Genomic DNA, 15,355 nt, shown 5'->3' on the forward strand with positions numbered 1-15,355 from the left:
ACTTTAACCCCAGAAAATGTCTAGAACTGCAATTGAATTAAAAATTTACTTCTAGACATTTTCTAGAAACTGTACATTAATAACCGAATTCAGTCAATTGTTATTCAAATTATTGTATATATATGTTTCTATAATATATTAAAAATACAACTTTAACCTTGCAAATAATGTAAAGGACATTCTTCGTACTTCTTCACTATTCTCCCTTTGTAGAACTTGCAACCAAAGTGTTCCGTCTTCATAAAAGTTCCATATTTTGCAATGCCGATTTCGTAGGGTGAAAATTCGAGCCATTCTTTATGAAAAAAGATAAATTTTATTTAGTATCCAACTTTACTTTTATTTAGTTAGGGGAAAGACTTAACACTCCTGTCAAAATTAAGTTAAATTCTAAGTTACTGGTGTAAGATATGAAAGGATTTTTGTTAGCCCACTAAGGCAAATGCACAAAAACTTAAAAAAAAGAAATAATATTTACTGCACGTGTCTTCTATCACGTAAAATAAATTGCATTTTTAACTAGGTACGGGATAGGTAACGGATGCCAACTCTAGGACAGATGCTCCGGCAGTAACACAAAATACGATCGTCGGCTGGATAATTACAGAATATCACGACACGTACAAAAAACACAAGATTACAGATTACTTATTACCCAAAAATCTCCTTAAAACTAACTTATACTAAAGGAAAGCGGAAAACATGATTAGGGGAAAAAGTATCAAAGATGGCAGAAAGAATAAAGAACTCAGATTATATGAACGTCTTTCTGTTGTCACGAGAGACCACACAAAAACTTGCTTGGGCACAATTCACACTTTCGTTCGTCTTTCCTTAGTCCGAGACGGTTTCTGTAAATTTCTAGTCCAAATCGTCGTTTGTCCGTCCGATCCCAAAACTTGTCGAGTCGAGACGCCGACTTCAACACTAACATAATTCCAAGAAGTTCGGGAGTCTCTCTTCCCCAAACTGGCTTCACCCATCTCTCGGATATGTGACAACTCTCCTATTCTCCTGTTCATCCTCTCGCTACGAGAACCAGCCAAAAAGCGACTCTTTCTCCACACGTGTGCCCTCGGGTAACTTCTCGTTCGTCGATAACTCCTGGAAGTGGCCTTCACTTCCAAGGGGGAAGAATAATTTTAAAAAGTAGAAGATTCTCGGAGGTATAAAAATCAAAGAACAAAGGAAATATGCTAAAGACTACGAACTAAACTTAAAATATAATTTGGCATACAGCCATACTGAAAATCTATAAGGAAATGTGCCGTCATTTGGAGTGTACCATGGCACTAACAGAATTTAGCATAACGTATGTAGTTTTGATTAAAATTGCCAGGACAAATAAAATTTTAAATTTACAAAAAGATTTACAAAATTTAAGAAAATTCTTAAAGGAGACAATTTAAAATATGTAGTTTTGTTTTCTCTGACCAAAATTTTGGTGGCAAAAGAATTAATTAAAGAAAATTATAGAAAATAGCTACTAAATTTTATTACAGTTGGATATTCAACAAGGAAAGTGTCACATAAGCAAGAAATGTAAAAGAGTACAGGCAGTTGAAACTATTGTGTCATTACTTGTAGCTTTAATAGATGAATAAAAAGTACACTCAAACCTGTTTTTGTGCGGTCTTTTTTTGTGCAATTTTTTATCTGTGCGGTTAATAATAACTTCCCTTAGTTTCGTCGTGATCGTTTTGTAGTTCTGACAAATCTGACAGTTATAAATATCACAGTAGAAAGCTTTACGAGTTTAAATCTCGTTCTTTCTGGTCTCGAGAAATTCGTCATTTTGGTCGGAGATAGACATTCCCAGCCGGGGGAAAAGTCCGACGTGTCGGAATGTCGGTGGCGTCAACCAAACCGAAAAGTTTGCCGGAAACGACGTCGACGACACGTCGGTTGCGTTTTCCGCTCTCGGACAAATAAAAAAAAAAAAAAAAAAAAATCGCACAAAAACAGATTTGAGTGTATTTTCTACGTGAGACTTTTTTATGCGGTCCCCTATTCACCGCATAAAAACAGGTTTGAGTGTATTAGTAAGGAAAGATTGAGTTTTCTAAACAAATGGAGGTTTATAGTTGTGTTTTGAGTGATGCTGTCCAAAAAGAATGGATGGGTTCTTGTAAGATTAGTATTATTGTAGCAGCTTGTTAAAAACTTCATTTCAAGTTGGGTTTAGAATTATTTAGTATCTTCTGTGCATTGACAAAAAAAATCAAAAATAATCTTTTCTATTTGTTCATAGATATTTTGGTTGAATTTTATAAACAATTTGTTAATAATATATTTGTAAATTTACTATTTTACTATTAAATATTATATCAAATTGTTATAACTACAGTGCAGGTATTTTTCAGCTGATTAATATAGAAAATAAGCAGTGACTGTACTCAAAAATCATAGTCTATATCTATTTTAGTGATTCTGGATTGTACAATTACTGTTAGAAGTGAAAGTGACTTAATTATTTTGAATATTTTTTGTGTCCTTGTGCTCTAAATTAAAATCAGATATAAATTTTTAGTATTCACGGTATATCCAGGAATGGCTCTATATTTAATAGTTTAATAGTAAAATTGTAAAGGTCATCGTTACCTTATAAATTTAATAAACTTTTATCATAGTATTGTTGCTAAATTTAATAATCTTAAACTAATTCTTCAATAAAAAAAACTTCATTTCATATCAAAGAAAGTCAGATTTTAATGAAAGTTTTGTTTATAAATTTAATTTTAATATTACCATGTTTCCCCGAAAATAAGACATCTCCTGAAAATAAGACCTAGTAGAGGTTTTGCTGAATTGCTAAATATAAGGCCTCCCCGGAAAGTAAGACCTAGCAAAGTTTTCGTACGGAAGCATGTCCACCGAACAGAACACCAGAGCATGCAGCTGTGATTCTTTTTAGCCCGCCGCCGTTATCCCCTACCTTCGCCGTCCGTTGCAGAGCATGCAGGACACGAAGACCGTCACCTACTACCAATCCCGACGTTCCCTTCCGCGGCCGTCACTCGTAAATGTGCAGGCAAGGCACGAAGAGGCCCGTCGCCTGCTGCCGTACCGTATGCTGTCCCTGCCGTGTTGTACGACTGTGCCGTGGTGAGCTCTCCCGGTGGCCGGAAGACACCATACCATATGAAAAAATAAGACATCTCCCGAAAATAAGATCTAACGCATCTTTGGGAGCAAAAATTAATATAAGACACTGTCTTATTTTCGGGGAAACAGAGTAATAAAATGTAATAAAATGAATTCAACTACTCAAAACTTTAAAAAGGTTGCAAACTTCTCATACTATTTATTCTTTAAAAATCAATTTTTTCTTAAATTTTTCTAAATTAGATAAAGATTTATAAATGATATAAATCAAACAAGTATTTTTCTTTGGCAAAATGTCAGCGCTACATTCATAGATTCTGTTAACGGTGATTTATAAATGTTAGCTATTTTTACTGGACTTGTATTTTAAATGCTATTTACCTTGAAAAACTCTAGCAGATACATTGCTTTTAACATGAAGGCAGGTATAAAAAGGCATTGGTAATTGTCCGTCTTCAATTTTCGTTTGTTGGTGTGACAAACAACAGTCGGTTCTCTAAAATAATTTTAATATCAATATATAATTTAAAACAATAATATTTAAACTTTAATAACACTAATTAGTTTTAATAAAAAATGAATACCGTAGGTAAAATTTCCGACAGTTATTTGAGACACGTGGCTAATCGAGTCCTTATGCTAATTCGAGAAATATGGTAATTAAAATTTCGTTAATTCGTATTCTTTTTCGCGCACTCTATTACATAAAAAATATTCTTTTTTTTATCTTAACTTCTTCAGTAATATATGAAAACACTTTTCTGTTAGTCCGTAAGGGATTAGTCCTTTACTAGAGGTCACTAATTATGATGTATTACAATGAATCTAAGGCACACCCTATTTTACAGATACTAAAACCTAAAAAAGTGTATCTTGTATTCAAGCAATTATGGTAGATTATTTAAAAGAATTTAGTAAATTTTATTTTCTGAATATTCTTTTTTTTTTATAGCAATGATATTATTTCTTTATTTTATATATATTAATATTACTACTTACTTCTTTTAATAACGTATCTCCTAATAAATGACCGAAAAAGTCCGTGAAGCTAATAGGTTGACCTCTTCGACGTTTGGCCAAAATATTAGTGAGATAACGATAGAGACTTCTAGGACCAAGCAACCAAAATGGACTTTGACTGATGTTGCATTTTAATTCTTCTTGCAGATCGCCGGGTGATTTTTCGGGAAAATCGGGATGTGAATAAAGAGTTGATATGTACCTAAAAATAAGAGTTATTTAATGCTAGCTAAAATATAATTCGACAAATTTTTGTTAAATCATTTTATTTTTATTAAAAAAATTTAATGTAATTATAGCACTTCATTATAGTGTTATTTACAATCAAAACCAGAATTTTGGATCAGACCCTTATAACTGATTAAAAAACTAAATATCTTTTTTCTTTTTCTAGTCAGATTTTGTTCTATTCTAATTTAATAAAAAGTAATGCAACATAACACCATGAATACAATGCTTTTCCCTTAATTAATAATCTCTCATTAAAATCCAACAAATATCCATACCCTAAACCGGGGACGGGCAACCTGCAGCCCGCATTCGTATATTTTGCATAAAATGTGAATAAATATATCAATTTCCCAGCTTAAGGAAGTATGCGGCAAAAATTCAAACGTTATTTTTACAACTTACGTACGCGAATAGTTTTTCCCGCAACGAATTTAGTAAAAATTAAAACAAGAAACCGGCTAACAGACACATCAAAACTAATTTAAAACTAGCAGCGACGAATATTTAACCAAATATTTCCGATATATTACGTTTACGTCGGTTCCAGAAGCTAAATTAAGTATGCCTATGCTAATTTATAATTATATGTGAATAAATAATTCTGATTTACCAACATTTTTTTTCTCTTTCTCTTGTATGCGGCCCGCATCGGTTCGAAAGTCTTAAAATGCGGCCCTTACATAGAAAGAGGTTGCCCGTCCCTGCCCTAAACGAACTAAGAACAATGCCTTAACAAACCATGCTACTATAACCCAGTAGCAGAATTTGTTATAACAGTACCACTCAAAGTTGTACTATAGAGTATGTATTATACAAGACAAAACTGGCATGACTCCTGCATATCTCCATTTTTATGTGCATGTATCACTTGCTTTGAGTTGTGTATTTGTCATTCATTTTAAACAAGATTTATTCTTTATTCATTTAACATCATATTTCTATTTCAGTATATAAACAACAGTAGATAGAAAATAGAAAGAAAATTTTCTTTTTAGATTTATATTTTTAATGTTTCTCTTGAATTAAATTATATTTATGGTGTAAAATTCTATGTATTTAAGAAACTTTTTTATTCAAAAAGAATTTGGCAATAAAGAGAAATGTGAGATCCATCAATTAATGTTTATAAATGTAGTCGGGCCCAAGCAGTTAGCCTATACAAACCTCAACTTAAATTGGCATGCCTTTGTGAAATATGAATACCGTGTAGGTCCAACAGAAATTGTCATGCACACAATCTAAATCACTAAATATCTTTCTTTAAACTAAAGAAGGAAGTACATTCGTTTTTCCAGATGCAAGTGAGAGAACATTTACAATAATAAATGATACTCAGTTTACAAAAAATGGTAAGACAAATATCAGCAGTGTGGAGGAAGAGCATCAAAGTCCCTTTTCCAGCAATCGTCAAATGGTATTAGGGCAACAAACACTATAGAGTCAGCACTGGCAATGATGATGATATATGATAAGTGATCGCAACACAGTTTGATTCTTCGACCTTTCGGTTCATGAACACGAACACACTGTTTCTTCTTGTCACTTGTTTTATTTATAAATTGTTGTCTGATGGTAATTTTCCTATTGTTATTCTCAAATTTACAGAGATTCATTTACCTCTTCCAAAAGATTTTAAGTTTGTTTAAGTTAAATATACAGGTATACCTCAAGTTACGATTACACGTCGTTTGTCAAAAAAGTATATGGAAAAATAAAAACCAAGTTTAAGTCATTTTATTTGACTTTACGTCCGTCCGCCACAAATACTGAAGTCGTAATATCACTAGAAAAGCATTAAAAGCGCATAAAATCATATTAAAATATGTACATTTACAGTAAATGTTAATATAATCATCATAAATCCTAGAGAACGAAAACATCTGTGTTTCTGTGTTGTCGTCTTATTTAGTGGTCTTTAAGTGCTCATTATTGGTGTTTTCCACCGTAGTTTTGACTTACGTCGTAACTACACAAGTAAATTCAACTTACGTCATTTTTCGACTTACGTTTCCTGGAACCAATTACCGACATAAGGCAAGGTATACCTGTATTTGATATTTCATCATTCTAATTATTCAAAACAACAATAATAATAATTCTCCCATGGTCACCACCTGGTTGTGGTGGGAGAGCCTAGTAATTTTATTGATCCATAGAGCAATGCAAGCTGCAAACACCAATTCCTGGTAGGGATACCTGTGTCTATGGGTAAGAATAAGGTCTATGGGGAGAAATGATGTATGAGTGACCATACCCACATTTATGGAGATATTTACCACATGCCTGGTTTAAATTTTACAACATTAAACCATGGTTTAATGTGTTGTACGAGTCACTTAAATACATAATGTGGTCAGGCATGGTTACCACATTAAACCATGCCTGGTTTAAAATTTAAACCAGGCATGACGTGGTTTAAAATTTAAAACCACGTCATGCCTGTGCAATCAGTTGCCCTACCAGGACTCAATGAATGGCTAAACCATGTTATCAATCAACTCTTGCCAGGCCATTGACAAAACCATTTCTTTATAATTTATGCAGATTGATGTAAAATTGTATTTAAATATCTGCACAGCCTCCATCTGAGGTGTTCTGTGGGAGGTGAAGCAAGGATGAGTTTGGCCCAGTTAAAGTCTGCTACAATGTCCGGATCTGCTGTGTATGTAGACAGGCCTGTGGTAGTTCCCGCATGTTGTATACTGGCGAGATAACCTAATTCCCATGAAGCACTTAGTTGACCCAATGTAAACTAGTCTTTATTATATCTGTTGTCCCTAATGAGGACACTATATATGCCAGGAAGTCTGTTCAGGTTAGGAGAGTCCTTCCCATTACGCAGCATGTCGAAAATAGTCTAGTACCTCCTGTAAGCGAGACTTACCTGGCAATTTCGGCACATAAGGATCTCAAGTACGGGTTAAAGGTAACAGGGATCCATTCTATGTCCTTGGATTGATTATTGCTCAGGAGGTCAACTACAGGAGTGTGTCCTGAGTGCATCCAATGATAATGTTCATCAGCCCATGTGTAATGTTGCAATAACTGTGTGGTGGCTACACACTCTATAAATATCAATTTGGCAGAAGATCTTGGGGAGTGGAAGAATGTGTAAAGACTCTTCTAATTAAGGCCTTGTATGCCGCAATCTTGTAAGGAAAAGGATCACAAGACCCCACCAGTATGTACAATGACATGAACCTGATTTACAAAATATCAGGGTGTGGATACCAGACCTCTCCCACTACATCCAACACATTAATTATAATAATTATATTTATATATAATTATTATATATTATTATTATCTGAAGATATAAATTTAAATGAGGCAAATATACTCTTTTTGTTTAAATAAATTGTGTTTTGTAATACTATATGTGTTTTTAAGTTTAATTTTAAAAATATATCAAATTATTATTAAACAAACATCAGAAATTATGGTAATGAAATGATTATGTTTAATTTTCTAATTAATGGATAACAATTAGTTCTTTTATAAAATATAATTTTAATAGTCTTAATCTTACCAAGCTGAGCCTGAAAGTCCAGCTACATAAGTTATACAGTCTAAAATTCCTGTATCTGATAATGCCTTGAATACCCCACTTAATGCTGTCATTGCACGAAATCCACCTCCAGATCCTAAAAGACCAATTGTTGGTACCTATATAATTTTAAAAATATATTTTTATTCTTTAACAACTTAACTGTAAATAATTTTGGTACATTCTCAATAAAAAAGGAGATATCGACAATACCAAGGTCGAAGTTTTAAATGCGAAAACGTGTACGTCGGACGTTCAGAGCCGCTTTCCTGTACGCCTAGAAGTTTGACAATGGTGTTTGGAAAATCAGTGGAATCATGCTCGACATTCCAAAAGGCCATTCCAAAACTTCTAGGCTTACAGTAAAGCGGTGCCGAACGTCCGACGTACAGGTTTTTGCCTTTAAAACTTTGGCCTCAACCTCGCTAATAATTTTCTTATTCAAATTGTAAATGTGTTAACCGATCAAATAATTATTGTAATATTGCAAATTACTAGCATACATTACAAAAAAAAAAATACTATTAATAAATAATTTCAATATACACTTCATACCGATAAAGCACAAAGTTCTTATAATAATTGGAAAAGTGAAAACTTTGGCGATTTAGTTTAAAATAAACTGAAGAATGTATGAATTTTTGCAACTGATTGACAGAAAAAAAAAAAAATATATGTTGAAATCAGGGCTGTGGAGTGAGTCAAAAATAATTCTTGAATTACTGGAGTCGGAGTTAGAGTCAGTAAAAATGGACCAATTCTTTAGTAATGAAATGTCTTATATGTTACATGCATTTGATCCATATAAAAAAGTATATAATATGTTTATTATTTATAACTCATGTTGATATATAAATAAAGAAGTCAGAGTCAGAGCATTTGTGTACCGACTCTACAGCCCTGGTTGAAATATTATGTATGTGGCGAGTCCGATATTAAAGGTACAAGCCAAAATTACACTAACATTTATAAATGAAGAAAATATTTAATACATTCGATAAAAATTGCATACTTTTGTTTACTTCTCGATATAATCATTGTAAATGTTGAGACATTTATCCCAGCGTGACATTAGTGTGAACATCCCTTCATGGTACTGTTGCTGGTCAAGTTGCTTGAAGTAGTCCAGAACAGTGGCGTCTTCCAATTCCTCCCGATCTTTGCGGATCAGGAGGAATTTGAAGACGCATTCCCCCCCTCACCAAAAATTTCTTTAAAGGTCCAAATAAATGAAAATCCGAGAGGGGCTAAATTTGACTATACGGAGGATGTTGCAGGAACTCTCAATTTCACTGTGCCAACCACAGTTTGGTTTGATTTGATGTGTGGAGTATAGTCCAAATTTAGCCCCCTTGGATTTTCATTTATTCGGACCTTTAAAAAAATTTTTGATGGGAAAACGCTTTGCATATCAGGAGGAATTGGAAGATGCCACCATTCTAGACTACTTCAAGCAACAGTACCATGAAGGGATGTTCACACTAATGTCACGCTGGGATAAATGTCTCAACATTTACGACAATTATGTCGAGAAATAAACAAAAGTAAGCAATTTTTGTGGAACGTATTAAATATTTTCTTCATTTATAAATGTCAGTGTAATTTTGGCCTGTACCTTTAATATCGGACTCCCCTCGTATATTAAATAATATATATAACATATGTGCACACACTATACTTATATACGAGTATAATTTAAACAACGATTGTACGAAATGAGATCATAATTCAGGCCAGTCAATCCAAGAAAAATTCTAAGTTCCAACTTGGATTCAAACCTGGATCCCTCAGTATAACAGATTAAAATGCTGATAATTTAACCACCTTGCTGGCTAACTTACACTAACAAATGTTTACTGATTCAGCAAACAGAATAAATAGTTCTACTTGTTTATATTACATCATTGATTTTAAAAAAATTAATAAAAATCTCAATAAGCAGTTTTTTTCTCTTCAGAAAATGTATAGTAGAGTTAAAGAATGTTTTTCTCAGGTTTAACTCTTGACTCTATAAGCACTAAGATCCATGCTCATTGTGGGTTTAGCCAGGCAGTAAGGGATGAGCACAACATCGGGGACAGACCACCCACAAAAATTTCTTGGTACGGTACAATGCTCACCTAAATTCAATTCCAGGTTCCTCAGATTAGTAAGCTGATGCCTTAACTACCTTGGCTTTCCAGCCATCTAGATTTAAAAAATTAGATTTTATTGTATTTTTATGTTTTCTTCCATCTAATTTAAGATTATGTTATACAGGTACTCCTCACTTTACGACCAATCGAGTTTCGACCTGCAATTCGGGGAATCCCCTTTCTCGGCTCGAGCGTCAGTCAGTGGTGAATGGTGACACGCAAACTAAGCGTACTATAATAGGCTTGCGCGTACTATAATAGGCAAATAGTGTACTATAATAGTCTTTTTATGAATGAATTTGAAGTTTGTTGCGTAATTTGGATAATTTTACAACAATCCTATATTCCCGGCGCAAGCTCCTCGCTTATCCACCAATTCGCTTAACGACGTAGCTGTCGGAACGGAACTCGGTCGTAAAGTGAGGTATACCTGTATTTATAGATGGTTAATACAGCTTTTAAATAAACAGATGCAAATATTTCTGAAAATGGATAATTTTTCTCAAATAAATCACTTGATATAATTTTCTAAATAAATTAATTTGAAAAGAATATCATTTATTTTTCTACGTAAACTATATTTACTTGAGTGTATTAAAACGTATTGAAAGTTTTTTATACAGAAAAAATTAAATACACTTTAGTTTTATATATTAACTACCTCTTTTTCATTTTGTGGTCCTCTTTCTTTTAGCAATATTTTTAATTTTTCCATTACAAACTTTTTCCTCTTCTTCATAAAAGACTTTTCTTTTTCGGGTAACGTTAAACTAAATCTCAAATCTGGTTTCTGACTACCAAAAAGACATTTCAATTACATTACGATTACGTAAATTGTATTTATTTTGTACGTATATCAATGCAATACTTACTCAATTACCAGCAATACTTTAATTGTTATCTCCGTTGGCTAAAAAAAGCAAAATTTTATTATTAAAACTATTCATAAAACTATTAATTTTATTTAAAAAAGCTCTGTTTAAACATTACCTCAATATACGTAAGAGTAAAAGTTTCTTCATTATTAATCTCTAATTCTTTGATATTAATTGTTTGAACACCAAGTTTTTCATCAACAGTGTAATTTGAATCCATTAAAATTACTTCTGCATATAAAACAAATAGAAATTATAATAATATAATTTTATACTTATTAAAACGACATTTCCCAACCATTGTGTTTGTATTATGAATGAAATGAAATGTCAACAGAGTTGCAAGCAAGATCTCGGCTTTTATAGCATATGCACCTTTAAAAAAATCAATCAACTTTCAACGTATTACATTACTCTAATACAAAAATGATTACAGTACACCCCCCTATAACACGGTAGATACGTTCCGTGTTATATGAATCCATGTTGTACAAGTCACTTAAATACATAAGCCAACCACAGCCCGTGTGCTGAGCTGTGATTGGCTCACGTATTTAAGTGACTCGTACAACAGGGATTCATATAACACGGAACGTATCTACCGTGTTATAGGGGGGGTCTACTGTATTTAATTTCATAGTCACATACAATGAGGAAGCCAACAACAAGCCTTATTTTATTTATGTAAGCTTTACTGATATACTAAAAGGGTATTGCCAACTAAAACAATGTTGAGAAATGCTCAGATAATAATATACATTTTTCATTCTTACAAAAATTTAAATTATAGTATGATTATTAAAGATTTTACCTAAAATATTTTCTCTGCCTGGATCTAGAATGAAATTAAAAGTTTCATTCCATACTGGATTTATGGTATTACTAAACATCTCTGTTCTCTTCTTTCCATTTGGTGTACCCGGAACACGCAATATAATATAAGGATCGGGTGTATCCACTGTATAAAAAATTTATTTTTAAATTAAATAATAAAATGATACAGTTTAATACATGCATATTTGAATACATTTTATAGTTTATTAGTACAAAATTTAAAAAAAAAATTAATTTTTATTTTTAAAGGCATATCAATTTTTATAGATTTTCGAGTTGTAAAATTTTATTTTTAATTTTAAGTAATGAAGTTTGCATTCTGTCTTTGATAAAAATAAAATAAATACACAAAATCAATATCAAATATAGACAAGAAACGCATTACAGCAGTACATATACAAAAGGAAATTTAAAAAACACATAGCAACCGAGAATAGTTTACATAAAGGAAATCTGCTAAACACATGTGAAGAGATACAAATCACCAAGAGGTGATATGACATCATCCCTTGATTATGGGTAGGTCAAGGAGCAGTAAATCCGTTGGCCACAAAGTGGTTACACTTTAACACAACGTGAAGTTCACTTTTAACGATAGCAGAAAACATCCATAATCTATGTTCTGTATCGGTCTGTATCGTTTGCTGTATGTATCGGTGAAATATGTTCCATATGTTTGCGTACTTTCATTTTTAAGAAGAAAGTTGATTCAATACAAAGTAAGATATTACTATTATGTTCTGTTTTAGTATCATTTTTACGTTTAATCAATTCTGTACTTATACCTAGCTCTTAATAATTTTAGTTACCGACAAGGGGCTGTAAAATTCAAGTTGGCCCAAAATTCGTCTAATTATGTATGTAATCAACCAAAATAAGCATAATTAAACCATAGTTTTGAGTTTTGGATCATTGAAATACCTATAGCATTCCTATATACCTGCAGGCGCAGGATTACAAAATTCTCAAGAATTTTCTAATTACAATACAGTAGTGTTTATGAAGATTTTGCTTTTATATTATATTTCTATTCAATTTTCACTGATACGCCTTAAAAACTGGATAGATTGTATTTACAGTAGACCCCCCCTATAACACGGTAGATACGTTCCGTGTTATAGGGGGTCTACCGTATATTTAACTTTATATTTATGAAGCAACAACAAGAGTTTATTCTTCGGTGTTAAAATCTTTTAAACATAGAAACTGTTGATCTCAAAAGTGTTATTCAATATATTATATATTATATAAATACATACTATTATATAGCAAAACCTAAACAATACTCACTTAAGTCTCCAAACCGTCCCTTTGTGACATTCTTTCCCTCGAGTACAGTAACGGTTAAAACTTGAAATGGTTCGGGATAAACCTTAAATTTTGAAAAATGATAAAGAGTTCTTTATTAAATTAAAATTGTTTAAATAGTAAAGAATGTATTTTAAAAAATTGTTATGAAAAATATGAACACTAAAAAAGCAACTAATTAAACTCTATTAAATTATTTGACAACTTTCCATTAAAAAATACAATTATTTCATGCCTCATTTGCAAAACATTTATAAATATAGGGAATATTTCCCCAAGGAAATATTTCCTTTATCTACTGGGTTCAAGAGTCTTTCTAATTTTCTATATTTTTTGTTGGTAAGTATGCATTTGAATGGGGTAGTCTGCCATGTCTTTTTTCTTGTCTTCTATGGCCACCCCAATTCATCTGCTCTTTCCACCTTTTGTCTGGCATTATGCCATTGTTTGTAATCATGTCCAGACCAGACCATGTAACCATGTCACAGATTGGCTAGTATCTTGGGGTCTAGTAGTGACTGTTTTGTTGTATTAAAATCATTTTGTTTGCCAAAAGGTGTTTGTGTGTACCTCTTGTCAGTATCTTCAACACAAGTTCAAAGGTCACTTTAAAACTTAACATGACACAATTAGCTATAACATTTTCAACAGCTTTTCCGGGTTTCATTATGTAGAAATCTTGCTTTACAATGTCTTCAGTCTTAGCGACTGCAAAGTGATCTTTTGAATATGCTTCCATGATTTCAGTCTGCATGGCTCGTGGCACAACACGCAGTTCTTGTTGGTAGAAAGAAGAGAACTACCAACATATTTTTTTTGGTCATTGATGCATTCACAAAATCCCCCGTGAAATCCACCACTGATGCACCGGATAAGTTCAAGCTATAGTAGAATACTTTTGGTAACCCTGTCACAATCATCACTGACAGAGGCAGTGCATTTATGTTGAAAGAATTTGAAAACTATTGTATGGAAGAAAGTATTGAACATGTGAAGATCACTACTGGGATACCATGTGGGAATGGACAGATAAAAAGAATTCATAGTGTACTCATACCACTATTAACAAAACCCTATTGAAGAGCCCACCTGATGGAGTGTGGTTTGGGGAGATAGCCCAAACGGATGGCCGAGGGACACTTGAGAAGAGGAGACGTTATGTTTAGGGTCAAAGATGAGAGAAGGGTGTGGAGTGTAAGGATGAAGTTGGAAAACATTCTCTGACTTGAGATGTTTGGACACAAAGTCAGAGAATGTTGTGAAGGGCTGTAATGAAGTTGTAGTTAGACTTAGCGAAAGTTGCAAGCAGTGAAGAAAGTATTTTGTTGGAGTTTCATTGTTTATCAACAAAACTCCACAAAATATTTTAACTTTCCACATTTATAAAATATTATAGTAGAAAATAATAATAATAAATTATAGTAGAAAAACTTCCCACACTTATAAAATATAAACAGTTATAATTAACATTAATTTCGAGCCACCATTTTGTCAGAGTCTACATTTTAGTCAGACTGTCCAGGTATATCATGACCTGTATGTGCCACCATTCTGTATGTATTTGTCTACTATTTCTATAATTGCAGCTTGTAATGTACACATTCAAAAAAACACTTAAATGCAAGCATAAATGGAGAAGAATGTGATCTGGCATATCCAGACTCAGACCCAAATCCAGTTCCTCAAAACACAAGAAGACATCTTAATTAATATTTCTATACTCTCATAAATATCTAATAAGCCAAAGTAGCTGGAATACTTTAAAAAGCAAAAAAGCTACTATACTGTACAATCAGCAAAGCTAGAAATAAAATATTATTCATAATTTTCATTTATTATTCGTATAAGTTACCGAGATGGAAAGTCTCGAGTCGATATTGAGTTATAACAATCCAACTCTCTCAGAAATTAGGAATTGCAATACGGTGTTACCAATACTGATGTTACTGGTTTTCAGCCTAAATTTCCAAAATTAAATTATTATTATACTTACATTAAATACTAGCTTTTTGGTTTTTTTACTAATTTTGGAAATAAATTGAAGTTTTATGGGGTAAAAATGTAACAATAATACAAATTATTATATACATAATGCCAAAATATAAATCAATTTATATTTTTTTAACAATCGTCTTTTCATTATATCGGTTCTGCATCGGCTAAGTACCGGAACTTATAGACATTCTCACGTGATTCTTCACCGATCGGTGCATTTTTCATTTCTTGATGCCAGGCTATCTGCACCATTGCAATAATTAATTATAAGAAACTGTAAAAAATGCAACTTACAAACAATACAG

The 15,355-nt window shown here is 32.4% G+C and overlaps 1 protein-coding gene across 1 annotated transcript in view; it reads right to left on the reverse strand.

Moving 5' to 3' along the window:
* LOC136990912 (cytosolic phospholipase A2-like) overlaps positions 1–15,355 on the reverse strand; it is a 45,871-nt gene that overhangs the window by 9,140 nt on the left and 21,376 nt on the right. Inside the window, exons 5-13 of the mRNA XM_067289378.1 lie at positions 13,038–13,119; positions 11,725–11,871; positions 11,029–11,144; positions 10,911–10,948; positions 10,700–10,832; positions 7,886–8,022; positions 4,105–4,327; positions 3,487–3,601; positions 158–295 (exon numbers count right to left, since the gene is read on the reverse strand). Coding sequence (XP_067145479.1) covers positions 158–295; positions 3,487–3,601; positions 4,105–4,327; positions 7,886–8,022; positions 10,700–10,832; positions 10,911–10,948; positions 11,029–11,144; positions 11,725–11,871; positions 13,038–13,119 — 1,129 coding nt within the window. The remainder of the gene's footprint in view (positions 1–157; positions 296–3,486; positions 3,602–4,104; positions 4,328–7,885; positions 8,023–10,699; positions 10,833–10,910; positions 10,949–11,028; positions 11,145–11,724; positions 11,872–13,037; positions 13,120–15,355) is intronic.

The sequence above is a fragment of the Centruroides vittatus genome, unplaced genomic scaffold (assembly GCF_030686945.1).
Source record: "Centruroides vittatus isolate TY-2023 unplaced genomic scaffold, ASM3068694v2 contig_1381, whole genome shotgun sequence".
In the NCBI taxonomy this organism is placed as follows: Eukaryota; Metazoa; Arthropoda; class Arachnida; order Scorpiones; family Buthidae; genus Centruroides; species Centruroides vittatus.